This window comes from Magnolia sinica, chromosome 2 (assembly GCF_029962835.1).
Source record: "Magnolia sinica isolate HGM2019 chromosome 2, MsV1, whole genome shotgun sequence".
NCBI lineage: Eukaryota > Viridiplantae > Streptophyta > Magnoliopsida > Magnoliales > Magnoliaceae > Magnolia > Magnolia sinica.
Window position 1 is genome coordinate 133,963,783 of NC_080574.1, and position 25,335 is coordinate 133,989,117.

The following is a 25,335-nucleotide window of genomic DNA, read 5'->3' on the forward strand; positions in this document are numbered from 1 at the left end:
GGCTGTCGGTACCGGATTTGACGATCGAAAATTTTGTAAGCTCGTTTTCCGAATTTGGAGCGTGACAATAGTACCTAATCAGCAACTCAATTTCCACTATTGCATAAGGCGTGGCTTACTTGAATAATGGATTACCCTCGTTCTTGCCCTTAACGCATTCAGGAGGAGCTAAACGATGCCCAAATCCGTCCTGCCTTCACAAGCCGGGTTTTCAATACATACGAGAGAAAATATTGATACTCTGGCATTGTTTGAAATGATACGCACGTACTTAGAAATTTCATATGTGACATGCAGGTCAATTGACTCCCGCGCGTCAGTGCTGAAAACGCGTGTATACCGTGCTGAGAGTCGTGTCCCGTCTAACAGGGTACCATTGGGGGTATGTAGGACCCAAGATTTTATGATCTGAACCGTTCGTAACAAGAGTATCATTGTGATTGGGCCATACTTCCCACGTTGGAAGAATCCGAACCTTCTAGTAGATAGTCGAGTAACAGACAATTAAGAGGGAAAATAGATGAACGGCCGACATTAAACAGAGAAAATGGGCAAATATTATACACTTACGGATCATTCAATATGTGAAATTTTTAGTGGATGATCATCTACAAAGAAGTCGTCGAATAAATGGATCTGATCATTGAGCCAATGGGCCTCACTTGTACGAACTCAAAACTCGAACATACGACTATTGTACAAACTCCCGGACCCAGAATTGACAATGAGGAACTCTACAGGACGTTTGCTACGCAGGCACTCGGAGATTGCACACGTGGTGTAATAAGCGAGGATTACATGCTGACCCTGCCAGTGGCGAAGTGGGACCCACCATGATCTATGTGTTCTATCCATGCCGTCCATCCATTTTTTCAGATCATTTTAAGGCATGATCCTAAAAAAGATTTAGATCCAAATCTCAGGTGGACCACTCCACAGGCAAACAGCGGTGATGGAATGCCTACCGCTAAAAACTTCCGACTGCCGCCGTAATGTTTATCTACCATCCAACCTGTTAGTTAGGTCACGGAGACCTGGATGAAGTAATAACACAAATATCAGTCTCATCCAAAACTTTCGTGGCTCGAGGAAGTTTTTAATGGTGGGCGTTCAGTCACCACTGTTTCCTGTGGTGTGGTCCACATGAGATTTGGATCTGATTTCTTTTTAGAATCAAGCCCTAAAGTGATCTGAAAAAAGGATGGACGTCTCGGATAAAACCCTAATAGCACGGCACTGGCATGATCTGTTTGCAATCCGCGTTCTTTACCGTGCATGCGTATCATCCGCCACACCCTACAAGAGTATCAAAGTCTCTGTCTTGAATAATACCTCTTCCCGTAAATGTTATAAAAGTCGAAGCCCATTTCTCCAACAGATTTCCTCCCCTTAAAAAATCAAAATATACATTTCACACTGGCTCTCGCAAAGCCTCCTTCTACATTTCACAGAAACCTTTCTTCCCTCCGTCCGTCCGTCCGTCCCTCTCTCTTTCTCTCTAAATTCTACAAAATCACTCCCTCTTCAACAGAATTTTCTACAATCTTCAGCGATTTCTTCTTCTATGGGAGCTTACGACGGGAATCCGACGAGTGAAATCGCTTACAGTCGCGACTCCCGATCTCAGTGGGGCAACAGGAACCCTCCGATCGATGGCGCGATCGATAATTTGGTCGATCGGTTCTCAGGTATCGGTGTCAGCGGCAACGATCCTTCCAAGGAGAGCCTGTTTCAGGTCATGAACGCTGTCGAAGCTGCTGAGAACATGATCAAGAATCAGGTAAGTGTTTCCTTTTTCGATACAGTTTTCGGAATCCGACGGTCGAGATTTCTTCCTCGATTCTGATAGTTTGCCTGTTATTATCATTTTTGAAGTTCATTTTCATGTTTAAATTTTCTGTTACTGTTGTGTGAATTGGTACACTGGACCATTTATGTGTGCGTTATCATGTGATGCTTTGATGGCCCTGCAAAAATACAAATGGGGCCCTAGTTTTGTTTATCTATACCATTAACCTGGTGGGCCATGTCATGTGATGGGCAATGCGGAAAAATGTCATGCATCGGATTATCCTAGGGATCTTATCGGTGGGTAGTGATTGGACGGCTGGAATGCAATGCAGACTGCAGGTAAAATTGATGGGAGAAGTGCTGCAGTTGGATGGTTTTGTTCATCCAACGGAGGCGTTTTGGAGCATGGCACATGCACGATGATCCGACCAGATGAATGGTACGGTGGCACCTTGGATCACCAAATGGCGTCTCTCTTTTGTGCCGGCATTTTCTGATTTTCCAGCTCTGTATATTTTCTCACTTAGCAAGTCTTAGACTCCTCATGATAAAGGTTTTAGACCCAAATTGATTTATTGGGTGTTTGAATCCATGGTTTACTGCACCATGACAAAGCTTGATTAACTCTGGCTTTAAATTCTACATATCAGGTGTATAAACCATCTCGACTGGTAGTAGTCTTTTTGTTCATTTGGTTTGTGATTGAATCACAAATATGATAAATTCCAGGCCCTGTTTTACTTGCCATGGTCCGGCGCTCTGGATCTTGATTGATTGGTCTTGGGTTTGTTCAGGGTTGAATTCTGAACCAACCATGCCTGATGATAGTAGCAGAGGCACTGGATTCCCACAGACAGGGCCTATTCAAAATATTGATTTTGCCCAGCCCAGGCCCAACCCATTGCCAGCCCTGTGATAGATTAAGAACTTTTGTAGGACTTCTCTAGGTCCTTGTTTGCGGAGGGGGATGCTCTAAATGTGAGTATCATGGATCTATTCTTACTGGTCGGAACCTTGGAAGATGTCCTTCATTTTTTATGAGATTGGTGCCCTTGTGTCTGGGACAAATATTTTCTTTGTGCATTTGAGTGGAGAGGTGAACCTGGTCCTGGATGTCTTTGCTGAGGATGGTGTAAATCCGGAGTCTTATCATAGGGAACTCCTTCCCCATTCCTCGATGTCACTTTCTTCTTCTGTCGAATAAAATTGTTACTTTTCACAAAAAAAGTGCCCATTGCAGGTTTGGCCCATTTGCCTCCCTAATCACACACAACATCCCACAGAAAATTTCATGAATAATTTCATCCTTAAAAAAAGAAAAGAAAATTTCATGAATAATTCTATGCCAACAACTAATTAGTCATTTTATTTCCATGACATGTCGCAATTCATCAATTGTCTCAATGAGAATTGCAATTGTAAAGTGACATAGCAAGACTGGAAAAGAATCTGAACTTTATATAGATGATGAGAATGTAACTGTCAAAGCTCTAAATTCTCTTCAAGATGCCATTCAATTGTTAGAGAGTTCCAATATAATGGACTGTGGGTGTAAAATTAGAAATCCAACAGTCCTCTAGTTGATTCAACTAGCAAAGGAAATTGTAAGCAACACATACAAAAGAAAAGAGGAGCAACTCCTTCTAGAAGCAACTAATACTAACGAAACACCAAAATCAACCATTCAAATCAATCATTATCTGTCTTCTGGTTCATATATATTTGCTATGTATTTATATGGTCTTTAGAAAATCTCTAATGAATGCAAAAGCCTATGAGCAAATCCTATTTGTCTACATCAACTAGCCTACTACTGAAATTACAAAAGAAGGAACCGGCGTTGTATAATCACAAAAAAAACAACCAATGTTATATATGCTCACTTCATAATGTCACGTTGTTCAGATTCATGTTCAATAAATTTGACGCCAGTTGCCAACTTGACGCGAACCTCCTCCTTTATCTAGGCTTAGGACTGACAATGAGAGCACAAGACTCACATGTGTGGTCTTGAATATCGGTATTGGCAGGCACATCAGCCCGACCAGAAACTTATAGGATGCTATGTTTCATATCGGCATATCGGTATGGGCCTCGCATTGGACAATACATTTTTTTGAGCAAAAAAATTATGGAAAAAAGGAAAAAAATGAGATATCCAAGAATCTATCATTTTTTATTTTTATATTTCGAACATGTGCCTAATGCTGTATCAGACCAATTTTTGGAAATAATGCTATCTGTTGGGTTGACTTGTTGTAAGTTGTGATGTTGAGTCTTTTGGTTATAAATTTTTTTCCGCACATGACATAAATTTATATGATATATTAATATTACTAATTTTGTTATATATTTGTGATTTATAAAGTAAAACACCAAATATAAAAAATCACAATCATTAAACAAATAAAAAATTGCCCAAAAATGGCAAAAATGGCTTAAAAATATATACATAACTAAAATCAGTATATAGACGATAGGTCTATGTTTTGGAAAACATACATCTACCTATTCTATCATTCCCCTAAAGGAATTTTGGGAAAAAAAAATATAGAAAATTGCCTAAAATAGCTGAAAATGGCCTGAAAATACATGCACAATTGAAATCTAGCACATAGTTGGTACATCTATGTTCATGAAACATAGATTTACCTAGATCTATCATTCCCCTAAATTAGTTTTGAAAAGAATTGTTACAAAATTGCCCAAAAATGGCCTGCCCCTCCCTTCCCACCTAACCGTCAATATAGATGATCGTCAGATTCTTCTTTCGACGCAGGCAGAAACTCCCAAAATGGAGTATCTTAGGTGGGGAGACCTCTGGAGGATGAAAAGTGATTCTTCTCCGGCTCAGTTGCAGAAGGAGCAGCCCAGTGAAGGTGCACCAAATCCAGACTACCGCGGACCACCGGGCGTAGCGTCAGTCAGAACCTCTGACCCCATCGAAGAAAACGCTTCATCTCGAGCTGTCCGAAATCTAGGTGGTGCGAGCGCAGACGCTTTACCGCCTCCTCCTGACATTTTACCTTCTCGATACGCCTCAGGCCTACCCCAGTCCTCGCTGCAGTTGACACGTGCCCCGCCTTCTAATACATCGATATCTCGAGATAAACTCACACTTAATGTTCTGACGGAGAAGGCTCCGTGTGTGGATCTCGTCACGACACGTGGCAACTCCCATCAAACCTCCTTGTCTTGCCCGAGGTCTGATGGTAATTTTCTCTTAGATCTTTGACACGTGGAGAGATCCCCGACTGCATTTGCCAGATCTTCCCTCGATCAACACGCCATCACTCCTCCATCTCTCGTGACAGTGGTCTCGCGCGAGGATGCATGTGAGCCGAGTCTATATCCCTCTCAAAACCTCAATCTTCAGCCTCACCTTACATCACCTTCCCCAAATGCCGAACCCCAGCCTCACCCTATGGGTCCTAAAATCTTACCTCGCCTAACCAACCCCATATCAGCTTCACCTCAACCATTCCTTCACCTTCCTTCCATCCATCTCCACAACCTCCAAATCATGACAGATTCAGTCTCAGGGAACGAAGATTTTGCCAGTCACTTTTCCGATTCCCAAGCCTTATAATCCCTCCCCTCCTCCCCTCCCAACTCCATCTCCCACCCATGTGACTGGGCAGATTCGTGGCCCATTACCCTCTTTCAGGAGGAAGGTCATGACAATGTGATTGAAGCTGAACCTCTTTAGGTGTGTGCTGATTTTTCCCATCAGCAACAGGAATCTTCTGACATGATTACAATAGCAGATTCAAGTAGGGAAGAGAAGATCGTTTCCTTACAAAATAAAAAGTGGATCAGAGATGCTGTGGGTCGCGTCGGAAGATCGCTCGGCCTTTCGTTTGGAGACAAACCTGAAGATTACATAGCCCTATTCCAATGTATCGAGAATAGAGGAAGACCAATGCCCCTTAGCGAACTCCTACGAGACCCAACCCAAGGTCTGCCAGCAATTGGGAACTCCAAAGGCTTCAACCAAGCCCAGGATTGTTATCGGCCTCCATTATCAGGTAAGGAAGAAAGGGATCTCAGGGAAGATTGGTCACCCAATGAGAATCCTCTTCTGGAACGTTAGGGGGGTGAGCTCCTGTCAGAAAAGGTGCCTGATCAAAGATTCCATTAGTCGTAGAAATCCGGAAGTTATTTGCCTTCAGGAGACCAAGGTTCCTGTCTTCAAAGACTCTCTTCTCGCTTCTCTACGGTCGGCAAAGGATGCCAAGTGGGTCACCCTTAATGCCTCAGGAAGTTCAGGCGGGATCATTGTGGCTTGGAAATCTTCCAGATGGGACCTTCTGTCCTCTTCTGTTGGTGATTTCTCAGTTTCTATTATCATAATAGATAAGTCCTCTTCACTCGTCTGCTTGGTTTCGGCGGTTTACGGTCCTACGGTGGACACTCGTAGACCTTTATTCTGGGAAGAGTTAAACTCTATTAAACAATCATTTTCAGGTCCATCTGGTTTTGTAAGTGATTTTAACATTATCATATTTGCGGAAGAACATTCAAGGAGGAGGAGAGTTTCTTTAGCTATGGACGACTTCTCTGACTGGATCCAAGCTCATCAACTAGTGGATCTCCCTCTTTCAGGGGCTAGATTCACCTGGTCTAACGGTCGTCTTCAACCTATTCAGTCCAGGCTCGACAGATTCCTTTTATCAACTAAGTGGATGGAGGCTTTCCCCTCTGCATCGCAGGTAGCTCTCCCAAGAAAGACCTCCGATCATTGCCCGATCCTTCTGATGCTGGAAGAAGATAGTTGGGGCCCAAAACCATTTAGGTTTAACTCTTCCTGGACGATGATCGAAGGTCTCTATCAAAGAATTGTGGAATGGTGGTCCTCTTTCAAGGTTGAAGGATTTGCTGGACACAAGCTTCTATGCAAGCTTAGACATTTAAAAGAGAAGTTGAAGGAATGGAAAGCATGTGAGCTGGTTAAAAGAGAAGAGGAGATGGAAGCTCTTCTCCACAATCTTCATCGTATTGATTCGGAGGCAGAGGGTTCCTCGATGTCCAGCCTGACTCAAAGAAGGTGTATTCAGATTATTCAAGATATTTCAGCAAGGGCGCTGCAAGATGAAAATTCGTTGAAGATCAAATCTAGAGAGAGATGGATCAGTGAGGGTGATAAAAATACTAAATTCTTTCACAATGTTGCCAACATGCAAGCCCGAGCCAAGGCCATCTTCAGCATCACGGTGGATGGTGTCCGTTCAGAAGATAGAAAGGAAATCACTGATCATGCCATCTAGCATTTTAAGGCGTTTCTATCCTCTGATGGTTGGTCCAGGCCCCGGCTGGATTGCATCCAGTTCGAATCTCTAGACTCGGTGGAAGCATCCCTTCTGGAGACCCCTTTCTCGGAGGAAGAGGTGAAACTGGCTTTAAATTCTCTGGGTAGAGACAAAGCCCCAGGCCCAGATGGATACTCCATGGCATTCTATCAATCGTACTGGGAAATCATCCGTGTCGATGTTATGGAATTCATGTCCGAATTCCACAATAGGAGCAGACTGTCCAAAGGTTTAGGAGCTTCATTCATCGCCCTTATTCCAAAAGTTCCGAGAGCTAACTCCTTCTCTGAATATAGACCGATCAGTCTCATTGGGGGCCCTTATAAAATCCTTTCCAAGGTGCTCTCTTCCCGGTTATCTAGGTCATGGGGAAGCTCATCTCTGAGAACCAGAACGCGTTTATAAAAGGAAGACAGATTGTTGACTATGCTCTGATCGCCAACGAGGTTCTCCACCCCTGTCACAAGTCTGGTGAAAAAGCAATCCTATGCAAACTGGATACAGAGAAGGCTTATAATCATGTCGATTGGAGTTTTCTACGCTACATGTTGCGCCGCATGGGCTTTGGCGAAAAATGGAGAAATTGGATCAGAGAATGTGTCAGTTCAGCCCATTTCTCGATTCTTCTTAACGGCACCCCTTCTGGATTCTTCAATAGCTCTAGAGGTCTGCGCCAGGGCGACCCTTTATCTCCTCTTCTTTTTCTCTTAGTCGGTGAAGCCTTGTCTAGAATGTTGCTTGCAGGCCAGGATTCAGGTATTCTTCATGGGATTTCGATGCCTGGGGTGTCCTCTCCTATCTCGCACATTCAGTTTGCCGACGACACTCTCATTTTGTCAGTGGCTTCCCGGGAGTACATCCAAAATCTTCATACCACGCTGCGGTGTTTTAAGGCGGTGTCTGGATTGAGGATTAACTTGGCCAAGTCAAAACTATTTGGAGTGAATCTCTCGGAAGCAGAGACCTCCACATATGCAAAGCATATAGGATGCAAATCCGCTTCCCTCCCTTCTTATTTTGTGGGTCTTCCCCTTGTTGCAGGCACCCCCCCGAACTCTATGTGGGACAAAATCCTGGTCAAATTTCAGAAATTCCTTGCGAGATGGAAATGCAGATACTTGTCGAAAGGGGGCCGCCTGACTCTTATCAAGGCCGCTTTATCTAATCTCCCGATGTATTTTATGTCTCTTTAATCTTTATAGATGCCCTGCCTCGGTGTTATCTAATATTGACAAGTTGAGACGTGACTTCTTGTGGTGTGGTAAGGAGAATCAGAAAAAATTCCATTTGCTTGACTGGCAGGAAGTTTGCAAACACTTTCAAGAGGGGGGAGCCAGTTTCAAAAATTTGAAGACTATGAACAAAGCTCTTCTAGGCAAATGGATGTGGAGATTGGGTACTGAAGGAGGCACTCTTTGGAACAATATAATCAAAGGCAAATATGGTTGCTCCCCAGGTGATTGGTGGACTAAAGATTCCACAGCCTATAGGGCTTCTCCCCTTTGGAAAGGTATCCTGCGAGCCAAAAAAGACTTCCTCAAAAACATCTTCTTCGAGTTGGGGAATGGTCACGTCATCCATTTCTGGGAAGACTGTTGGATAGGTGACACCTCTGATGCATCGATTCCCAAACATATACCAGCTATCTCTGTGCAAAAAGTCATTTGTGGCTAACAGCTTCTCTCTCACGAACGAAAATGTAGTTTGGGACATCAAATGCGTTAGGAATCTTCACGAATGGGAGATCTCTGAGTTCGCAGATCTTCTCACCGTCGTCTCCAAAGCTGCCCTAGCTATCAACGCCCCTGACAAGTTGACATGGCCTCCGGAAAAGAATGGAGTCTTCTCAGTTAGATCCTTCTACGCTCGGCTATCCCTCTCTCCTAATCCCGCGGCTTCCGTTGCGCCTTTCATCTGGAAGTACGCGGCCCCTCCCAAATTCATTTGCTTTGCTTGGCTCGCAGGAAAAAACAGAATTTTGACCGTGGACAACCTCAAGAAAAGGGGCATGCAGATAGTTAACATCTGCTTATGTTGCATGAAAGACGAGAAATCCGTGGACCACCTCCTCATTCACTGCTCTTTCGCCTCGCAAATCTGGGCTGAATTTCTCCACCGTTTCGACATGAACTGGTGTACTCCTTCCTCAGCATGCCACCTTCTCTCGGCTTGGCACGGAGTTAAGATTGATAAAATAAAGAATTGCATCTGGAGGTTGTCTATTCTTGCTATCTGGTGGTCTATATTGGAGGAAAGGAACGAGAGGTGTTTTAATGATAAGGTTACGTCGGCTCAATCAGTCTGGTCCAGAGCTAAAAACTTGATTTTCGAATGGGGGGGAATTGTTCTTGGGCTTAAGGATGTAGATTTGCTTTTATTAGGGGGCTAGGTTTTCTCCCTTGCCCTCTTTCTTTTTCCTTTTCTTTTTCCTTTTTCTCTTGTATCTTTCCCCCCTTTTTTAATGCAGTTATCCTTTAAAAAAAAAAATTGCCCAAAAATGGCCAAAAGTGACCTGAGAATACACATCTAATTGGAATCCAGCACATAGAAGGTAGATCTCTGTTCAGAAAACATAGATCTACCTAGATCTATCATTTTCCTAAACTAAATTTGAAAAATTAAATATATTTTGAGGAAGAATGTTCAAGAAATGAATGAACATGGTCCAAAAATACATTTGTAATTAAAATCTAGTAGCAAGTGGTAGATCTATGTTAAAAAAACATAGATTTACTTAAATCTATCATTCCCCTAAACTTATTTCGGGAAAAAAATAAAAATTTCAGAAAATGCCCCCCCAAAAGGCTTGAAAATACAAAAAATGTTGTAAAAACTTATTTAAGCAATGATGTGTAGATCTATAGCAGTAACATTATTTTCATGCATTGTTACAAGAATTATTTAAAAAAAGCTAAAAAGGTAAGGCTGAAATTCAAACAAAAAAAAAAAGAACAAAAGAAGAAAAAAAGAACCAAATAAACAAAACAAAACAAATATCCTCAAATCGAACACAAATCAAGCATGATTTGATTGATTTGGGGTTATAGTCTTGATTTGACAAGATTACAACAATATTTTTAAAAAAGTAGCTTTTTACTCGTTTTAAAGTTTTTCCCCAAAGCAGCCACTGGGTTTTTGACTCTTCGATTTTGAGCCCAAATCCCCTTTTTTGATCTTCAAAACAAGCATGGAGGTGGCTGGAAATTAGCATAGCAAGAAAAAAAATCAAAAGGAGAAGGAAAAGGGTGAAACAATGGCTGCCACATGACATACGTGTATCGGTCGCAACTGATACGATACACAATTCTTTTTTGTTATTATTTATTTTTTAAAACAGCCCAACACAGACCTGTATCACGTATTGTATCATGCCAATGTGATATCGATATTATAAATCATGCCCATAGGTGCAATGCAATAGGCTATTACATAGGTTGATAAGATTACAATCAAGTGCTATTTAATAGCCTATTACATAGGTTGATTACAATCAATGAGTTACCACTCAAAACTTATAATGTGCCTCTGGAGTTTTATGTGATTGTCGTGTCCCACTCAACCTAAAAGGGAAATTTTATATCATAGCTCTGGGACCAGCAATGCTTTATAGGACAAAATGTTGGGTAGTTGAGGATGAGTGTAGCCGAAATGAGGATGTTGAGATTGATGAGTGGCTAGATAAGGATGATATAATTAGAAATGAATGCATTTGAGGGAGCTTAAGAGTAGCACCGGTAGGTAAGAGGTGAGGGAAAGTATGGTTTGGTCATGTGCAACGGAGACCAAGAACTGCACTGGTTAGGAGTGAGCTGGTTCAAGTTGAGGGCTTTAAAAAGGCAAGGGGGTGGCACAAAAGTATGTGGATGGAGGTAATAAGAAAAGAATTGATGACCTTTGGTCTACCTGAAGTTGTGGCGCCTAAATTAATAGAATGGAATGATGGAACAAGATTCATGTAGCCGGCCCTGTTAGTTGGGAATGGTATAAGGCTTAGATAATGATGACGATGACGACGATGATGACAATGATGCTAACTTTTGATTTTGTAAGATTGTGTAGAATAGATCGGTAAAATCTGCCTGCGAAATTTCAACAAAAAATATAAAAGCAAAGGAGTTGCCACTAGCTAAAATTTCGAAATGTATGCCGACTAAAAATCGTAGAGCCAAATGACCCAAAGGTCAAGACTGACAATTTTGATTGAATAACTTCACTTGGTCTAACTTCCATAGATTCGAAGTAAGGGCCTTAATTAGGAGGAGGAAGGTTGTAGGCAACTTATGTGTAAGGTCTGTACTGGATTAGACTTTTAGGCTTCAATCCATAGCTCAAATAAAAAAAATGCGAGTCACAAGGGGGTGTAAGAGAAAGTAAGTGCAACAATGCAATATGCAATTCCCCAAGAATTATCCCGTGGGTCCAATGGAGGGCCTTGACTAGAGATGTGAGTAGGGAAAGGACCTCAACACCTCTCCTTGCACAATTGGTGAGAGGGCAATTATTTAAGATGCACACCCCTTCTTCAAACACCTTAAGAGGAGCTTGTTGAAGCTATTGAATCCTTAACCTTAATCTCAAGTCTCATAAGGGTGGGCTCCTAAACTATTTGAGTTTTTGATGCAGGATAATTAACTACTTGCTCTAACAGCTCAAACCGATAGAGCATGGCGAATTAATTCCTTTATCTTATAGCCGAGGCCCCACATCGCATGGGTTAGGACCTCGGCCAAATCCCCCCGTGGGCCCCACATCACATGGGTACCACCTCACACGAGCCACCTGCCTCGAGTGCGTCCTCGCATCCCACAGGCTATCCCACTCGAGCCTAGTGTGAAAATGCCCCTGCATTAATCACCCTCGGTGGGGAGTCTCGAACATGAGACTTCTCGCTCTGATACCACTTTAATGCAGGACAATTGACCACTTGCTCTAAAAGCTCGAATTGATAGAGCATGTTGAATTAATCCCTTTATCTTATAGCCTAGGCCCCGCATCGCATGGGTTCGGACCTTGTTTGAACCCCCCTCGTGGGCCCCACATCACATGGGTACCGCCTCACATGGGCCACCCACCCTGAGTGTGTCCCCGCATCCCACAGGCTACCCCACTCGAGCCCGATGTAAAAATGCCCCTTCGTTAGTTTTCTAATTGTCCCTTACACACACATCTTCTTTTTTTGCGAGCAATGGGGTTGAGAGAGGGGAAAGGGAGGAGGAACTTAAGAGTGTAAAGAATTCTAAGGGTGAAAGGCCTCTTTAAATGTACTGGAATTGCCTTTTTATAGATGCAAGCAATGTTTTAAATATCGACGATATTGGCTGATATATCCCATGATATTTCTTGTATCCCGCCTGTGCGATACGAAACATACAAATAGTGGGATATATCCTGCATGTTCGTTCCGGCGAGCATATTTTTTTATTATTAAGTTTTCGATCCTTTTTTCCCCCTGTAAATCATGTTAAATCGGTGTCAAATTGTGACAAATCCATGTTTTTTCGTGTTTCGCATGAAAAATCATGGATTGGGAGCTTTGATTTTGAGAATTGGAGGAGGACTAAGTTGCGAAAAATTGGAAAAAAATTAAAAACTTCCTAATTTCTCATAAATCGGTTGCAATATTTGTGTCCAAATATAAAATCAAACATGTATGTAACCTGATTTAGTGATTTTTTTTTTCTTTTGAATGTATTGCTTGTGTTTCGACACGTCTTCTTACATTTATAAATTACATGAATAAACTTTGTTAATATACTTGCATCAATTTAGTTAGACAATGCATATAAATAAAACCTATTATGTGCACTTGTTTTTTTTTTTTTTTTTTTGATTTGTGTGTATTGATGTCTTTTTTTTAACAATCTTTGAAATTTCATTGAAAAAATCGACCAATTTCCAATATTTCCCCATGTTTCTAACAATAGCAATACATTACGCGATACAACTACAATCGATATATCCCATGTGATAACCGATATGTATCCGTATCCCAAGGGTGCAATACGTAACGCGATACTGATATTTTGAACACTGGATGCAAGTAATGACATTTTGGTTATTTTGAAGTGGTTTGCAGGTAAAAGTGCACATGTCACAATCTCATTGGCTCTTGAACACACTTGGACACATTCATGTTCTTGTAGGGCTTGTGAGTGGTAGGGTCTATAATTTTGGGGGTTTTCATGGGTGTGAAGTTGCGTGGTTATCTAATATGATATCGCAGCACGTGAAAACTTAAGTAGAGCTTCTAAATATGGCTAAGTGTTTTTTTTTTTTTTTTTGGGGGGGGGGGGGGGGGGTATACACACACACACACACACACAAGGTGAATTATGTCTAAGATCATAGACTAAAAGGATACAACTAATTGTGCAATTAGTCTATGACGAGAGATAGCTATATCTAGAGTGTGCAATGCTTTAAGCACCTAGCATTCAATCTAATCATGCATTCATATGAAATTTACAAATCACAACATAAGCATAATAGAATTGCATACGCACACAATCACAAACACAAGGATATATAGTGGTTCAGCTAAATCCCTACTCCACTCCGGATGACGAACTCAAACTTGAGTTTTAGGGATTTCACTATCTTAATGGTTTTCTATAGGTTTACCATTAACCTTTACAATAGTTTTCAATAAGTTCACCACAAATCTTTGCGGTCCTACCCAAGGACCTACGTACACTCCCGCTGGAGGCTCACACAGATACTACGTATACTCTCGCCAAAGGCTCACACCGAGACTATATACACTCCTACCGGAGGCTCCCTCGTAGACTTCAAGGGTTTTTTATAGGCTCACCAATAACCTAGTGGTTTTCTATAGGTTTACTACTAACTGATGTGGACCTACACAAGGACCTACGTACACTCTCGTTAGAGACGATCCTACACTAGGACCTACGTATACTCCTGTTGGAGGCTCCCTCAGAGACTTCAAGGGTTTTCTATAGGCTCACCAATAATCTAGTGGTTTTCTATAGGTTCACCACTAACTGATATGGTACTACACAAGGACCTACATATACTCTCGTCGGAGGCTGTCCTACACAATGACCTAATTGAATTTGGGTTTCAAACTGTATGGACTATTAAATTAAACTCTTACTAGTTTGGATGAGCCTTGTTGATAGCCCCTTTTTTGAGATGCTCGATCAATCTTGATGCGGCTCCTCTCTTGGGCCCCCCTGATCTTTGACGTGGATCTTCTTCAGCTCCAATGATTGGCTACCTTGCAATAATGTACCTATGAGGATGGCAAGGTAATGGGATGGTGGTGGAATCTCCTACAACTAATGAGATAGTTGGTTTCAATTGAGGATTCACCTAGATGTGCATTCTAGAGGATGATAGATAAGATTTACCTATACGATTAGTGTCTAACCTATAAAAAATGCAAGAGAACATGTACATCTTCAAATGGAGCTCAGAATGCTCATTAGAGTGATAAATCATAAGGAAAATGATATGAATATCTTTGGCTTAGAGTCTAGAAGCATATGATAGGAGTTGTATGCATAGAGCCTGTAAAACCACTAAAAAATAATCTTATGCGCAAAGCTCCGAGTGCCCATTTTATAAGAAAAAGGCCCCAATGGATACTTAGGGTCAGTTTGATTTTCCATGATACATTTAAATTCTAGTAAATAAATAATTATTACTTTTTCACCCTATTTGAAAATGTGAGAGTAATTCCACCTCGAAAATCGATATAAAAGTGTTGACTTAAATCTATGGACCCCACCGTAATGTATATGATATATCCGCACTGTCCATCTATTTTATTAGAACAATTTGTGGCATGAGCCGAAAAATGAGGCAAATCCAATGCTCAAATGGCCCACATGAAAGGAAACAGTGGCCTTAATTCGTCCACTGTTGAAACTTTTTTCCTTCACTGGGCCCACGTTGAGGTTTTTTTCATCATCTAATCTGTTCATAGGGTCACACAGACATGGATAAGGGGAAAACACAAATATTAGCTTGATCCAAAACTTTAAGGGCCTTGAGAAGTTTTTAATGATAGGCGTTCAATTCTTGCCGTTTCCTGTGGTGTGGTCCACTTGAGATTTGGATCTGCCTAATTTGTTTGCTCATTCCCTAAATTCAGCTTGCATAACAAATGAGCGGTGTGGATAGGTCACATACATCACGATGGGTCCCACATTGATTTCGTAGATTTTTCGATTTAAGTGTTAAAAAAGTAACTTGTTACATTTGCATTGGGAAAGAGGCGGTAATTACTTAGGTAAATAATTATTACCCATTTACATGGTAATCACATTTGAGCCGAAAAATCAAACAGGCCCTTAATGGTTAACCGTCAATTCGATCGACAACTCTGTCGATTCGATCAACTCGAATCGATAGATGTTGATTGGACTGTCGATTCGATCGAACAATTTCCTGATTTAATTGTTTTTGCTTGCTGGACAGTTTTAGCCACATTCGATTCGATCGACTCGAATCGATAGACTGTCGATTCAATCGACATAGCTATGAATTCTGTGGTTTTGGTTTTCCAACCATTAGAAGCTTTGAACCTCTTACAAGCCTAACTGACTATGTTCAATTTAAAGACTAAGGCTTGGGGTGATGAATCAATTGTTTACCTATTAAAATGAATCATCTAGAGGTAGGTTGTTTTGGAACTAAAGGGGTCTAAGGCTAGTTTCAAAGGCACTTCAATTTACCTATGTCTTCAAGCCTTGATGCTGCAAGTCTTCGAGTCTTTGGATGTCTGTCGTCCAATGAGGGCTCAACCGACTCAAGACACTCTAGCACACATCATTGACAAACTGCGGCACTAACAGGGTGAAGGTATAATGTATGACGGGTAGCATTTTGGGTATTTTTAAAGCTATAGTAATGGGAGGAATGGGGGAGGTTAGGTGGTTTCTAAGGAATCAATAAAGGGATGAAAAAGGATGTCATAATGATGTGTGTGAAGGGTGGAGATTCATTCTCCATGCAGGGTGTGGCCACTGTTAACACCTCGACGGTCCCCCTTATGACATGTGGAGGCTTCTGAAGTTGATACATGGGTGCATATTCTCAATTTCTGCACCCTTATTATTTTGGTTGAACAGGTTAAAGAGGACACAAAATTGGGCTGATCAACGATTGGGATCCTCCTGAGAATTGGGCCCTCCTGATCTGGCCTTACAAAACACTTTGATGACCTCATTGCGAGTTGGGCGTGTCTAATGTTGCCACTCTTTGTCAAAGGTTGCATGTAACTACTGGCAAGCCATTAGGTACCCCACCACTCATGGAACTTCGAGAATTGGATTGAGATGCATTCTGGTTTGATTTCATGATGGTTATCGTTTTAGTGGATTGAGATTCACGTATCCTTGGGGATGAAATGAGTGAGCAACAGATGCCCTGTGAGTTTTGCGGCCTTATGGGGATCCATTTGCAAGGTGGAGGGCCCAAGCGGTGCATACATTGTAAAGGTCTAGACCTCCGCTGTAGATTGAAATGATTGATCGATGATTAATTGATGTGTTAGTTGTCATTCACTGTTAAGACTTTCGATTTTCAACACTTGCTGGGATGAATCATCTATTGGGGATATGTGAAATAGAAAACAAACTTTCCAGATATTGATGCATTAGTTGTCTCCTGCTTGTTAGATGAGCCGGTAGAGATAGTGTAGTGTATGTCAATGATCCGGGGTTCAATCCTTGGTAGTGTTACCTTTTGAAAAAAAGATATCGATGTGTTGCAATTAAGCTAACACTTCTTATTCCAGCTTACTGAATCGACTTGCTTGAAGATTCAGAAAGGCCAATTCGGGAAGAGCAAATTTAGGTTTGGTTTCGCACCATCAGCCACCCAGCCACTGAGGACTTATGAAAGACTCCTTTGTTCCTTGGACGATGAGTGCGGTGTGAAGAGATTTGGTTTTTTGGGAGAATTTTGAGGTGTTTTTTTGAAATATTTGGGTGCTTCACTGGGAACGATTTTAGAAATTTGGAAATTCTTTTTTCTTTTTGAAAGAGGACACCACTAGGGATTTTTTTTTTTTTTTTTTGGGATAAAATTCCACTAGGGATTTTAAGAAACTTTGAAGGCTCTTTTTTGGCAGCACCACTGAGGATTTTGAAAATATTTTCTTTTGGAAATTTATATTTTGAAAATATTTAGAAGTTAGGAATGTTGAAAGTTTTGGAATTCTTGGAATTAAATTTTTTTTTTTTTTTGGGAAAATTTGGATATTCATTTATATAACATATATATTTGTTTTTGGAAATACGTGAATATGCTCCTTTGGGAGGGGATCAGATTTCCGTTACGCAAATTAATTTCCCACCGTAACTCACAGTTCATTCAGGATGTTTATGTGCAATGGATTTCCACTGGAAATCATTTCACACTAAAAAACTCTTTATTCATTCGGGATGTTTATATCCGGTAAATTGGATTTCTGCTGTGGAAATCCATTTTCCTCCCCAACTTGTTGTCTGCCTATTTGGCAGTGATGTGTACACGAGGTTGCAGGGAATGAATTATTGCTCCTCATGCTCCCCTAGCACTCTTTGCTGCTCCAAAATGATCTTGCTCCATGTCCCTGCAAGCTGAGGCGAAACGATTAGTAGTATATGTTGATTCCCCTATTTAGACTATTTTTTTTCCTTGATAGCTTGTCAGGGGAGGTGTTAGCTCAATGAGGAAACAAATGCTGATTTTTATCAGTCTTGTTTGTTTTTTAGTTTTTGTGTGTTGAAGATGTTTTTGATTGAAAAGCACTTGTTAATTGAACAATGTAATGCTTATGAAATGCATTTTTCTTTGTTTTTTGTTATGGGAATGAGAAAAACCTGTGGATTGAAAGAAGGAAAAGTCTTTTGCCAAAAAGAAACCTAAGTTGAAAGATTTTATCTGCCTGTGTGGATTGATTAGGTCACTGCACCTTAGGTTTCAGAATCAAAACATTTTAGTCAGCTGTTCTTATTCTTGATCCCTTGAATCGTGAATCTATATTTTGATCTCTCTCAAACTGTATCAGCTGCTCATGCATTGTGTGGCATACATGTCTCTATACCCTTAGAACACAATTTTGCTGGCTGGATTTGCTAAATATATTGGTTACATATTGACTTGGCAAAATTTTGGTTTATTGTATCTGCCTGCGACCTAGAACACATGACCATTAATTTACTATGCATCCTCGTTTTAGTTTTCTAATGTTTTAAAGTTCACTGGGGGCATTGGGATGCCATTTTTATTCCAAATTGTTTGTTGTCTGACATGGAAAAGCTTTTTTGGCCTACGAGATTTAACTTCTTACGGTTCATGAAGGGCATCTGAATATTATCTGGTAAACTGTCACTCATTTCCAGATGGACAAGAATAACCACTTGAGGATTGAACTTCTGAGAAAAACACAAGAGCTGGAAAAATATGTAAGTTCTCTTCTATGCATTATTCCTTCTAAGTATGTTTTTTAAATTCGTCTTTTCTTCTAATTTGCTTAGAAATTCCTTGTTATTTGAAATCCATTGGCATGCTGGATAAGCCCTTTCTTATTTGAATCCCACTGATATTTCATCATGCTTCAGTTGCTTTTACATCATGTTTTAGAAAATCATTATGGCATGGCTGTATTGGTTGTATTGTAACCGTATTGGGTCCTCCGTTATGCGATACGGTAGTGAATCGGCCAACCAGAAAAAAGGGCCATACATGGGTTGTACTGGGTCTGATAGCTGAGATGACCTTTAAAGGCACACAAACGCTCTTTTCTTCATTTCAACCCTAGAGGAGAGGCCTAGAAACTGATTCTAGAGTAGATCTAGGCCCATTTTGGGGATAAAAAAAGGTTTTGGGTGGGATTCGACAAATTGAAGTGGAATGGACCATTTGGGAAAATCAGAAAAGGGGTAAAGCATCACCTTTTTTTTTTTATTTAAATTTTTTTATCCCCTACCCGTTTCCATCTTTTTGTTGTATTTCAATGTTATGGGCCATAATCCACCAAATAACGCTTTATTTGTGTTTGATTAGGGTCTATTTGGTTGACTTTCAGCATGTTAGGCTGACGTAATTTATCAAAGAATAGTCATCTTTCAAAAAAAAAAAAAAAGAACGAAAAATAATAGTTTGATGCACCATTGAATACATGTTAAAAAAAGTTCGATTATGGCGTTTTACATTTTTCCTATTTTCCCGATAATTTTTTTGGTAGAAAAGCTGATACGGGCTTTAAAAAGGAAAAGTACAGTCAAACACCTTTCCTTGAGGTATAATTACAGTTATCCACCTATTAATAACCCAATTACACTTATATCCTAAGAATTGGTCAAAGAGTCAATGAAGAGACATCATTGAAAGACCAAAATACCCTCTTGTTATCCACCTACAACCTCTTCTTGAGTCTATGAACGCAGCGTTGCTTGGCAAGTGGCAGTGCAGATTTGGGGTCGAAGAAGTTAGTTTTGGAGAGACTTCTTAGCTCACAGATATGGGTTGGAAGAAAGAGGCTGGGAAACAAAGAAGTCTTCGTTATATTGAACCTCAGCGATGTGGAAAGCCATTCTTGCAGTGTCCCCATCAGTTATAGCCTCTTCAGCCTACTCTTTAGGAAAGGGAGACCGAATCAGGCTTTGAGAGGATACGTGGTGCGGATTGAGGCCCCTGCAGGAGGATTTCCCGTCTCTGGCAGCGCTATCTTCTCATCCAAATATCACAGTAGAACAGTGCTTTCCCCCTGAAGGCAGAGGTGCATGGTGTCCTCCATGCAGAAGAGGGCTGTCGGACATAGAATGTGAACAATACGCAAGCCTTCTACAGCATCTCCAGCACCTGAGCGCTTCTCCAGGCTCCTCCGAATCTTTGGTTTGGCTAGAGTCTGCTTCAGGGTCTTTCTCGGTTAGATCTTTCTACAATATTATCCAGCCTCCTCGATCTTCTCCCGAATCCTCCCCTCTTCATTTTTGGTCCTTCGGAGCTTCCTCCAAAGTCTCTTCTTTCATCTTGCTGGTGGGTAGAAAATGGATCTTAACGTTAGACAACCTTCAAAAGAGGGGCATGATTCTCCCAAACATTTGTCTCCTATGTATGGGACACGCGGAGTCTGTAGATTATCTTCTTATCCATTGCCCTTTTGCAAGCCAGATCTGGCACCATATTTTCAGTCCTTTTGAGATCAGATGGTCCATGCCCCCAATCAGTTCAGCAATTTTTGTGGGCCTGGAACGATGTTCAGCTCTCCAAAGAAAGGTCTTCTGTGTGGAGGCTGCTTCTCATGTCTGCTATGTGGAATATATGGCTCAAGTGCAATGGCCGGTGTTTTGATAGCAAGAGTAGATCTCCTCTTCAGCTTCTTAGGAGGGAGAAAAGGGATGTAGCAGAATGGGCTACTGGGTGTCTTCTTGTAGATCTGAATGTAGTCTGTTGCATTTTGGAAGTGTAACCTTCTTTTGTTGTATTCTTTGGCTTGGCTTTATCAATGCTTTTTTGCAATAAAATTTATTCATAATTCCTCGAAAAAATCCTTCTCCTTGTTGAAGAAATAATAACTCTATTTTATTTAGAGGTGAATTTTAAGCAACTCTTTTAAGAAGAGTGCTTAGCCCACATGTGTTTAGAGCTCTGCCCATCCACACTCAAGTACGGGGGCTAATGTTGCATACACGTGAGATATCCAAGCTTTCTATGTAGGCCGTACTACTTGGATCCTCTGGCATAAAATGAAGCCGTTTTACTTGTTAGGTGGACCACAATGAACAGGGAGAAAAAACGGAAGGCTACAATCTCTATTATACCGGGGCCCACTTGAGGAATGAAATAGCTTATGTTTTTGCCAAAAGATCTAAATAGTGTGGATCACCTGATGGGATCTTGAACACATTCTTCAACAATGGCATATGTGCATTTAGAGGACAGTTTTTAGTTAAGTGCAGACTTTTATTGTACCTCTCTTCCTATCCGTCCATGCAGAGGAGCAAAATTGAATGGCTAGGATGGTCCATTCATGGTGGGGGTCCAACAGAGGGTTCCAGTTGTACAAATTGAAAGCCTTGACTATACTATGCACATCCTTGGTCAAGGATGACGTAATTCCTCTTCGTGGGATGTGATAAGCAAGTTTTATACTCTAGGAAAGAGTGATGGATGATACACAGGTACTTAAAAATCACAGCAAAATTGCATACGTCACTTACAAGAGATTGAAGGTAGGCTGTTTAAATGATGGGTCTGGTTGAGATGTATCATGAACCAAAGTTAAGATTATTTGATTATCTGACCATCTGATTGGTGGATATTTATCGGACAGCTGAGAATAAAAAGTATCCAATGGTCCTATTACAATAAACAATTGTCCATGAATCAGAGTGTAGGATTGTTCAACCATTCTTATTTTGGGATTGTGAGTTAGCGACAATGAGTACAATATAGTCGGTTTAATTCGAGGTTATAGAGTCACACATTTTTTAAGCTTGCATGTTCAAGTATCATAAGCTACCAGAGCATCAAATACCTTCCCTTCAAGGCATTCGGTGACGGTAACTGTTGGCGTAGCAGCTGGAAGTGTGACCGCTACAATACGGGTCATAACAGCTATTACGACCTCCGTAATGGCCATTACGGCCATGTAAACGGTCAAATTCTTTTTTAGAGGAAAAACATATAAAAGATATTGGAAAAATTCATAAAAATGTGAGAATTCGAAATGTGTTTTTTTCTGGTTTCAAACTTGTATTTGATGGTGTAATGGGCTATTCTTTGTTAAGAATGCTGTCTCGGGCTACCTCATACTATTAACCTGAGATGGACTCTAAAACGGTAAAACTCACATATTTTTAGGCTTCTAAATAGTTAATATTAATATTTAATAAAGATTACAAGTCTACGTATGAGTATTGATGCGTTGATGACACAATTATAGGTTTGTTATGTAAGCATTATTTTGGTTCTGAAGACAAGTCAGGCATGATTTGGCGGATTAGAGTCTATTGTTTACAAGTACAATAAAACGAAGATAGAAAAATGGAGAAAAAAGTAATAGTTTAATCCCTTTTGATATTTGGCAATATGGTCCACTCCACTTGAATTCATTGAATCGCACTCAAATTTGTATTTGATCATCAAAATAATTCTAAATGGGCCCTTTATGATTATGTTGGTCTATAACGACATGTTGTTATCGGCCCCCCTAACAATGCCTATGTGGGGCCAGTGTCGTCATGTGTGACCACATATGCGCATATGCGATCGCATATGCACATATCCATATGCAAATTGCATATGCGATCGCATATGTGGCATATGTGAAAATATGCGATGTATGCGATTGCATACAGCATATGCAATCGCATATTGGCCATGGCACATTGAATTTTTTATTTTTTTTGCAAAAAAAACAACATTTTGCCTATAAAAAGGCTTCCAAATCTCCTCCATTTGCAATATTCTCACTCCAAAACTCTCTTACTCTAATTTTCTCTTACATTTCTTAATTACAAGTGGTCCTAATCTCTCTCTCTCTCTCTCTCTCTCTCTCTCTCTCTTGTATTTCCTACTTATAAGTGACCTTAATCTCTCTCTCCTACATTCCCTCTCTTGGAAGTTGGAAAATCAAGATTCAAGCACTTTCAAGTTTCAAGGAAGATTGCTTGTCGATTTTCTACAATAATAAATAAATAGCTTGTTGATTTTGTTGTTACTTCTTGTTAACTATATTGTTAAATGTGGATGACTTGATGTTTAATTCATTGTTTAATTGATTTTATCTCTCTCAAATGTATTTTAAATATGTAAAATTAGTTATCTATTAACTTAGAAAAGTTCTCCTTAGTTTCTTACATTTTTTTACATTTTTTTTGAAAATTTCCCTATGATATATATATATATATATATTTCAAAAAACAAATTAAAAAATGCAGTCGAATATGCGATTGTGCGAGCGCATAGGCATATGCAATCACACATGATCGCATATGCGATTCGACAACATTGTGCGGGGCTATACAACACAATTTTTTTTCATGACGGACTGATTCACTCCCGTACTGTGTTACAGGGGTCACCTTTTCCTTTACGTAACGGACTTTATGTCTTTAGCATATTTTAATACTATGCTACCCTTTAAGAATAGGATTGTGGAAGAAATTTGTCTGAGCATATCTCCATTATGTATTGTTTGGTAGGAACAATACCTATTTTAGGCAGCATAAATTCCCAAGGGCCTCTTTGGTTTTGTAAAAGAAGTTTTTTTTTTTTTTGTTGTGATTTTGATTCTGAAATCACTTTCTTATGCTTTAAATGTGTTTAGTTAACAACTTATTTAATCAATTTAAAGAAAAAGAAAATTCCAAAATTGTGCCTTTTTTTGGTAGCGCCTAGCCTCCTGGTTCCTACAGTTGTTTCTGCTTCTACGAACTTACGAAAAACACTCATAAAAGTGAAGATCTATCTCTTGTTGGAAGGTTTGTTAATTGCACATGAGCATAGAGCCATACGACTCCATGCGTGCCATTATGGCATGTTGGTCCAAGATCAAATCCATCCACTGTATGGTCCGACCATGTTTTCCCTAAAATTAATCTGGTCCACTAGGAAGGTGGGCCCCAATATTTGGAACAGGTGGACGGGTTTGGAAACTTCAGCCAAGTGTTTTAGAGCCGTACATTTGTTTTGCAAATTGTGGCCCACCTAACTAGTGGATCGACCCAATTCTTGGGCTAGGGCATCAACATAGTGGTGCCTTTCTGATGGATGGATTGGATCTTGGACCCATGTGCCATTATGACAAAAAGCGTGGCGTGTACATGAGTTGTATTGCATGCATGCATGGGCTTAACAAATCTCATCTCTGGAGAAGCTGGCCAGACAAGACTTTCAGATAACCCCCGCATGCAGCACATTGGGGCCACTGCAATGACCATGCAACATCTACTCTATCCATACGTTTCACCATATCATGTCAGGGTATGACTCCAAACATTTGGTAGATCCAACACTTAAGTTGTCCACTCCACAGGAAACAATGAGATGTAATGCTTACCATTGAAACCTTCTTGGGGAAATCGTTTTTCTTATGCATGTTTACCAAACATGCAATTTTTCACATAAGCAATTTTCAAGAAACAATTCCAGAGAACTGTTTCTTGATAATCAATTGCTGAAAGCAACAACAGACAGGCCCTAAGCTCTTCATAACCCATTATATATGTGAATTCCACTCCGTTAATCAGGTGTGCTCCTTGATGCTATGCCTGTTGAAGTGATAAAGTCCCTTGATATACATTGATACACCACACTCTAACAGCTTGAGCTTGTGGAGTGAATGGTTGTTTAACATGGTATCAGAGAGGAAGATCCTATGTTTGAATCTCGAGAGCAGCAAATATGCCTTGCTAATATATTATTCTCCCACGGGGGGTCAGGAAAATTAGGTCCGGCCCAGGGACCGGGAAATTAAGCCCGGCCTATTTATGGGTTGAGTGTCCCTCCACCTTCGTCAATATGTTCCCGTGCGGAGTTCCCACCTCACACATGCGGGGGGGTGTTGAAGTGATAAAGTCCCTTGATATACATTGATACACCACACTCTAACAGCTTGAGCTTTTGGAGTGAATGGTTGTTTAACAATGCCCTGGGGCAAAAAATCAGTTGTACTCACGACTTAGGTGGGTAATACCACAGGGAACAATGGGGATGGGATGCCAACTATAGGTTTGTGTGGGGCCACCATGGTGTCTATATTTCACCAAATCCATTCATTAGGTGTGACTCACAAAGATGAGGTCTGTACAAAAACCAGTCTGGTTCAAAACTTAGGCAGGCCACAATGCGTAAATTGTTTAGTGCCAATTTTAAATAGTTCTTGTTGGTGTTACCAACCTTAGTTTTCTTGTTGGGCTGGTATTGTGTTTGTATGGTGAACATAAGGGTTATCAGTTATCATCTGATGGGTATAGTGGATTTCACACATACACCATGCTAGATGATTTTGGTCCTGTAAACAAAACAATAAACTAGGTTTAGAAAAGGGCATTTTGGTCATTTAAATGAAATTCATTGTGGACTCTTTGACCGAGTGTATAAAAGAATGTGTTATAAAATTTTTAGGGCATGAGTTTGTTTAATTGATTAATAAGTGGATAACCATAATTATATGATAGATATAAGTTTGTTACTGTAATTTTCCCTATTTAAAACCTTGTTCAAAGTGTCAAGGAGCACACAAGTGGTTTGAGAAATGATAGATTTCTGT

The 25,335-nt window shown here is 40.4% G+C and overlaps 1 protein-coding gene across 6 annotated transcripts in view; it reads left to right on the forward strand.

Moving 5' to 3' along the window:
* The first annotated feature begins 1,372 nt into the window (after positions 1-1,372).
* Positions 1,373-25,335, forward strand: part of LOC131237736 (uncharacterized) — a 67,542-nt gene continuing 43,579 nt past the window's right edge. For 3 of the 6 annotated variants that reach the window (XR_009167385.1, XM_058235683.1, XM_058235682.1), the window contains exons 1-2: positions 1,374-1,780; positions 18,458-18,520. Coding sequence is in view for 4 of the 6 variants with exons in the window: in XM_058235683.1 (XP_058091666.1) it covers positions 1,565-1,780; positions 18,458-18,520 (279 nt within the window). In the remaining 2 variants the exon portion in view is untranslated. Of the gene's footprint in view, positions 1,781-2,123; positions 2,231-18,374; positions 18,521-25,335 lie in introns of all 6 variants that reach the window. The other 3 variants (XM_058235684.1, XR_009167384.1, XM_058235685.1) reach the window with 3 other exon arrangements.